Genomic DNA, 7,572 nt, shown 5'->3' with positions numbered 1-7,572 from the left:
CATTGAAGCAACTGCCATGTGATTGGTTGATTAGATAATTGCATTAATGAGAAATTGAACAGGTGTTCCTAATAATCCTTTAGGTGAGTGTATGTACCAGATCTCATGGCATATCGGTCCAGACTCCTTCTGCGGTTTACTCGGTGGTTGGACATGTCGCAGTCCTCATTCCTGTAGCTTCGATCCTCCTGCATCTGCTGCATAAAACATGTTAAATACAAACAGTTAGTCATAGATACATTATGGTGACTTTGGTATTTTTCAGCCCTATTTCCCCATGTTTTTGTGTCTTTGTGACTAATGGGGACAATTTATTTTATTTTATCCAGTATTAAGCGAGCTGCAGCGAAACCGTCTCAGGTGTTGTCGTACCTGTACCGACGGTCGTCGCGAATGAGGGAAATATTCCTCAGCGTCAAAGTCCATAGGATGAACTGACAGCAGACGTTTACTTTTCCTCATCTTAAAGAAAAGAAGAAGAAGAGTTTAAAAGCTGCAGGATTCATCTGATTCATTTTCCTAAGATTTAGTTTATTATTTTTATGTTACCACTTTGTAGCGCTGAGCATCGGCCTCTCCATGGTCATCCTCGTTACCATTATGCACATCTACAGGTAGAAATACTGACTTTTAACATGTCTTCATGTCATTGAATTTAAAAAATTCAAAATGTTGAGATTTTCTGGAGACAGAAGACTGCTGCAAACATGAATATCAAATGTGTTTATAATCTATAGAAACAATATATAGTTCAAGCTTAGAATTTTTAATAATTGAACATCAAAGTCAAAGCAGATAACAGATTTAAGCTTTAAAGAAGCTTTAAAGTCTAATTTCCTCCCAGTCTTTTGTTAACTGAAAATTTCTGTGCGTAGCTTGAATCAAACTCTTTATTTGTTGATGAAAAAGTGTTTCAGCATCGACTCACGGCTGCGGACATCCGGCATACTCTGAGTGTCATCATCACGACCACCTAAAGAAGAAACACAAGAAGTGTTATTAGCATGTAGCATTTGGCATCTGAATTTGTTCATATGTTCAGATAAACACACAGACTGTTTCAGCTTGAGTGTATCCGGGACCTACATATTATAATAAGCAGTAATACTAACAATAATATTTTTCTACAGAGAAATAGTTCATGTTTACAAGATAAACATGATGACAGAAGAATGGTCATCTGATTGGATCAGATTATCAGATAGATCTTTCTCTGTTCATAAATCTTAATTTAATGATCATTATTTGTTCCCTACTGAATTATAAAAACTAACATGTTCTGTGACATCTATTTGAGCCTTCGCAAACAACAAATCAAGTTAATTAAAATACAATAACACAGTCTGCTGGTGTTCAACAGCCTCAGTGTGACTCAGTAAATACATCACGTTTTTCTCAGCTGACGGTTTGATGACCACATGTGGCCCCTCCACAGACACAGGTGAGTCCTGCAGGTAACAGTGACGTCAAGGCAGACTCACCGTCTCCGTTCAGCCTCTTGTACAGTGACCTCATCACCTTGGCGCTGCCGAAGCGTTTGAAGCGGTTTCTAACGTTGTCATGGTACCAACCCACAGTGCCGATCTTCAACACCCTGCAGCAGGTATAAACACAACAAACACTCCACTCTTTACCTGAACAGGTGGAGCACTGAAGCAACAAGTAGATTATATTTTATGAAGCTACAGGCTAACACTTTAGCATATCAAACATTCCACACAAAAATTGCAGCACAATAGTGAAACATTAATTTAAATAACTAGTAGGCTTCTTGCTCTTAATTGCTAATACTTTAGCGCACAGTGTTAATTAACAGTTGTCTGGGTAGCTAGCTAGTGCTAACACATTAATATACACAATAACTAGTGAGAGCAGGCTCCATTTTGGGTAAAGTTTATCATTATCGGAAACAAAATGACAACAATCTCACCACAGATCTCTTTTTGGTGTCTGAATTCTTAGATGTGTTGGTGTATCGTGTATCTGAGACAGATGTGTTCCTTACCTGTGCTGTCAGTACCCACACCTACCTGTGGGTGTCTCACCTGGTCATGCGGCAGTTGTCACACACCCAGCCGTGCTCCTTCTTGTTGTAGCGGCTGCAGGCCTTGCAGGTGTACATGCGGCAGTCAAGGCACTGACGTTTACTGTTGACCAGGAACTTAAAGGGCTGCAGGCAGCGGATGCAGTGCGAGTCAGACAGTTTACTCTGAGTACCCAGCAGCTCTCGCTTTGTATCCTCCTTCTCGATTTTAGTCTTCAGATCACTGCAAGAGACAAGAGAGGAAACGAGGCTGTGACCATAATCTTCCAGCCACTTCTGTATCTGCGGAGGAAATATTGTTTGCTGTTAATACATTTTGTGGCCCTCTTTGTGTCAATAAAGTTGATATATTCTCTTAAAACTGAGGTCCTATCTGAATCTATCTGATCTGTTTTCTTAGGCTACCATTTGTGATACTCTTTCTCAGAGTCATAACTCAGTCTGATCTGAACACACAGTCGTTACACATGTTGATTTATTCAGTGTGACTTCCACTTCCTGAGGATTTCATGATCTCTGATGTCCATCCAGAACAAACGTCTAGTAACCAGCTTAGAAACCAGAGACAGAGGCTGCAGAACTGAACATCATCATGTTATAACCCCTGTTTCCAGTCAGCCTCTTCACTGTCAAACTTTCCTTCAAACTATGAATTATTTAAAGTTATAAATGAACAGCTGACAGAGTCTCAGGGAACAGATGGTGCAGCAGCTGAACATCTTGTGAAAGAACAGTTTGTTTAGTGTTTCATGTGACTGAATCATTAAACCTGAACGTCCACCTCTAGGGAACTGAACCACAGTTTGAAAACATCCACACAGGCCACACATACAGAACTAAACTCAGTGGATCTGCTGTAATTCACTGTCACATACATTCACATCATGCTGACATCATACTGCTGGAAGAACAAATCACATTCCTCATTAAAGATGCTTCTTCTAAGAATAAAAGATAGAAGCTTCAAACTCACTGACTTCACTTCTGGTTCACTCGTGATGCTGAAAGTTTAATCAACACATTAAAGATATTTTAGGATCCTGGATGGACCTGAATTTAAAATGAAATGGCAAAAAAGAAGCTCTCAAGAAGCATTGAATGAGTTCAGTTAACAAGATTCGTTTCTCAGATCAGATCTTAGAGACTGACTGTCTGCACTGTTATTTGCTTGTGATCAGATCAGACAGCACCAACCTCTCTGCATAGGTTGCTGTGATAACGACTTATTAGAAGTAGCCTATTTCTCTGGATTGTTCTCCATACCGCTCTGCTAGCAGCAGCGGGACTTTAATCAGCCACTCTGATGCACTTTGGATTTGACGTCGTTGTTGAAAGTGACTCAAAAGACACTTTGAAATATGATGTGAGCGGCCAGACTGAGACGCATCTGTAGAAACCCAATTGCAATCGCATTTCAAGCCACCTCCAGCTTGACTGGAGCCACCTTTGGCGAGGAAGGTGGCTCCAGTTTCCTTACAGAAGGAAAAGTGGCTCTCACCGTTGTTGTGTCTCTCTGTCCTCCACACTACCTAGTGCTGCCGAGGTCCTGCAGCCCAGCTCCACAGAAACTTTGCTGGGAACCTCCACAGAGAGGCGCACCAAAAAATCAGTTGCTCTGTTCCACTAAAGTACCACAAGTCCTGTCTGACTCTCTATTGTTGGTGTGGCCAACTCCTGCTGAGCTGCAGCAACTCTCAGTTGCCGGTGTCCTGTCCTGTTGCTCTGTTGCCATCCTCTGGTCCCATACTCCAGCCATCAGTCTCTGGTCTTGGTCTTCAGTCATGTTGCCGGTGTCCTGCCTGATCTCCTGAGGAGCTCTGCCCATCTGTACTGCCCCCAGGCTGCCTGAGTTGAGAGTACCCAGCTCTTTGCCCCTAAATGCTACCTGCTATCAGTATCAAAGTGACAAAGTGACTGTAAAACAGAGAAAAGCTGCAAATCTACACATTTGGGAAATATTTGTATCTATGAAACCAGTTAGTTCTGTTTCCATTAATTTTGTTGTTGAACCTTCTTGTGGAATATTTATATATTTACATTTATGAAAATCAGTCTATGACTCTGGAGTCAGTTTTTTCTTTCATTCCATCCACTGTGACTTTTCTGTTCAGGATCATTATAATATTTGTATTTATGTTAAGATTTTTTAGTATGCAGTTGGAAGTTGTGTCTGTGTCAAACGTGTCTGTTATTGAAATGTTTCTGTATCAAAGAGCTTAGTTTACTATTCATCTTTATAAAATGTGTTTATCTGGAAATAATAAGCCGTCAAACTACAGTCTGTGAGTTCATGTGTTTCTTCAGGAGAAATGTGATTTTCACAGTTATAATCAGATTATCAGCAGCTTCCAGCAGTCACAGAGGAACAGTTCATTCATTCAGACTGAAGACAGAAGCTGCTTTTTGCATCTGAGTCATGTCGTTATTGATCATCAGTTATCGGTTATTACCTCACACTGATTCAGACCTCTCTCACAGGAAAACTCGTCTTGATTTCACTCCTTTAGTTTAATTGTAAGCTGTCTCTCCAGCTGTTTCCTCTGTTTCTCTGGGTGTGTATTGCCCCCGGGGCTGATGGGACTTGCAGTGTTTAGTGAGGAACACAGAGCGTTTTGTTTCCTGCTGCAGACTCTGGTGCGTGTGACCGAGTCGTGATCGACTGAAACAACAACGACGTCTTTCACGCTTACATTCCTGCAAAACTCACATGAAGCAGTCGATTTACAGAAACAGTCACAAACACTTACGTCACTGTGGGACTGAGCAACACTGACATAGCAACATGTTTAATATATATATATACATATATCTGTTTATTGATTATGTATCTGTGCTGATATCTGTACATTTGCCTCACAGAGCAACTCTGTTGTTAAACTGTCTAATGACACTAAACATTGGCTTTATGCTCAGGATGGTCCGTCATCACATTGACAGTGACTGGAAGCTCTCACCTGGCTAGCATCTCCCAAAACATGTGAGTGAAATTTCCAGGAGGACAATTTCAACATGTTAGAACTGAACAAAGTGACAGAACAGTTCACGGATGAACATTTTGAGTCTGACTGAAGTCCTCCACCATCACCGCTGGCTCACGTGAAATGCATGCTGGGATACAAATAATAAGGTATATCAAGTATCCTGATAAACAAGCAGAAGGCAAACCTCTACAGGGCAGTCAGACAGACAGACAAGCTTACCCGAGTCTTTCCTCTTCTTTCTTTCGGAGGTTAAAGTCTCGTTGAATCACCTCCCAGACGTGTTTGGCCTCTTCGTCTGTCAGACGGGACAGATCCAGTTTACGCTCCATGACGTCCACTGAAACAAGACAGCAAACTAGTGCTTTAATCTAACAATTGTGTTAAGTGGCGAAATGTTATGTTAAGAGAAAGATTTCAAAATTTTGTAAAAAACAATTTTTACAGCTAAAATTCTTCATGAAAACAATTTATTAAAAAAACAGTAAAAACATTTTGAAAACAAAACATTTAATGAATAGATGAATTATGGCTTTACATTTATGGTGAAACCAACAAAACGTTGATCATTTTATCTGGAACAGCAGCAGAATTAGAAAACAAGTCAGTGATGTGTCAGAAACAGTTTCTACTTGGTATGCTAACGTTCGCCACCATTAGCTCCTGGTCATACCAGACTACGTCAGGCAGAAAACATGCGAGCTGAAACAAACAAAGCTGCGTTTTATGTTTCACGAAGCTTTTCTTTTGTATTAAGACTGAATTTATTCTGTTAGAAAAATGACTCACTTTGAAACGTCATACTGTTTTTATAAAATTTCTTAAATCTTAATAAATCTTATTTTAAACATCAGTGTTTCCTTTTTCACTTCTGATCCATTAAAGAAACATGCCCTCATTACTGGTTTCAAAGCTCCACCAGTTCAGACTAGCTCAACTAAAGACTGATTCTTTTACCGGTTTTATTTGACTCATAGTTCAGTCCTGACAAATGAAAGGATCCAGTAATAAAGAAGAATAAAGTAGTACCTCCACCTTCAGGTTGGAGCCTTAAAAATACTTTTTAAAAACTAAATTCAAACTGTCTCTTATAATGTAGCAGACCTGAGGTCAGAGCATTAATGCTGCTGTAATATAAAACAGTGTGAGATCTGCTTTTAAGCTACACTTTGTCACCACACCCTTAAACATGTTACACAACTGATGCCATCAATAACTGATGCCCTTACTTTAAAAACAAAGGAACATGTTTATTACATAAATATCTTCTTTAACATGGACTGGATTTTAAAACTAAACAGCTGATTAAAACCTTTAAAAGAAGCAGACCGTTTGTTGGAATTTCTTCTGTTCAAATGATGTGGGAGGTTTTTTGATGAAATCTGACATTTTACAGATTGAACATTAATTAATGAACAAATGTGTGAGTATAAAGATTTAAATGCATTTTTGTTCGATATTTACAGAAACTTTAAGCTACTGACTGAATTAAATCAGTTTCCAATGAAGTTTTAATGCGCTGTACAGTGATGTAATGAGATGTATTGAGATTTAATAAATGTTAATCTGATGTAATAAATGAAATTAAAGAGAAGAATAAAGACTCACCGTGTGTTTCTGTGTGTTCAGGCTGAAACTGATGAAACGTCTGGCTGAGTTTAAACTGAGACAATCAGCTGATCACATGACGACCGTTCTCATGACAACAACAACTACACACAGAAACACTCAACTACACACTGAAGCACACTCTGGTGAAAACAAATCAGAACAGTAGAGAAAGAAGTTGTTATGTTTTGAAGTTAAATTTGAGATAAAGTCGTAATTAAAGAAGTAAAGTGATTTGGATATATATAACACTTTAAATGTTACAGTGGGGGAAATAAGTATTTGACCCCTTGCTGATTTTGCAGGTTTGCCCACTTACAAAGAATGCAACAATCTACAATTTTAATCATATGTACATTCTAACAGTGAAAGACAGAATCCCCAAGAAAAATCCAGAAAATCACGTCATATGAATTTATAAAAATTGATAACCATCTGATGAGGAAAAACAAGTATTTGACCCCCTACCAAACAGCAAGTATTCTGGCTCCTACAAGCCAGTTAGTCTTTCTTTAAGACACAGCCCCAATCCCAACCAATTATCTACATCAAATACACCTGCCTCACCTCGTTACCTGTATAAAAGACACCTGTCAACACCCAAACAACCAGCATCCAACATCACCACCATGGGCAAGACCAAAGAGCTTTCTACGGACATCAGGGACAAGATTGTTGATCTGCACAAGGCTGGGATGGGCTACAAGAGAATCGGAAAGCAACTTGGAGAGAAAAGATCAACTGTCAGTGCAGTTATCAGGAAATGGAAGAAGCACCACACCACCGCCAACCTCCCTCGGTCTGGGCCTCCACACAAGATCTCGCCTCGTGGGGTGTCCCTGATCATGCGAACGGTGAGGAATCATCCCAAAACCACAAGGGGGGAACTGATGAATCAACTGAAGGCAGCTGGGACCACAGTTACAAAAGAAACGGTTGGTA

At 39.7% G+C, this 7,572-nt stretch overlaps 1 protein-coding gene across 1 annotated transcript; it reads right to left on the bottom strand.

The window, feature by feature from the left end:
* Positions 1–97: 97 nt before the first annotated feature.
* LOC123964319 (melanophilin-like) lies at positions 98–6,667 on the bottom strand (the record flags this gene model as incomplete). The annotated part of the gene is made up of 8 exons (XM_046041362.1): positions 6,631–6,667; positions 5,245–5,362; positions 2,046–2,267; positions 1,482–1,594; positions 929–973; positions 550–608; positions 373–462; positions 98–197 (listed from the first exon to the last, which is right to left on the bottom strand). Coding segments are annotated over exons 2-8 (739 nt in total), but the record flags the coding sequence as incomplete, so codon positions are not given.
* Positions 6,668–7,572: the final 905 nt, after the last annotated feature.

Source organism: Micropterus dolomieu, unplaced genomic scaffold (genome assembly GCF_021292245.1).
Source record: "Micropterus dolomieu isolate WLL.071019.BEF.003 ecotype Adirondacks unplaced genomic scaffold, ASM2129224v1 contig_1697, whole genome shotgun sequence".
NCBI classification, from domain to species: Eukaryota; Metazoa; Chordata; class Actinopteri; order Centrarchiformes; family Centrarchidae; genus Micropterus; species Micropterus dolomieu.
The sequence above is the reverse complement of the archived record's forward strand: the minus strand, read 5'-3'. Positions and strand labels throughout refer to the sequence as shown.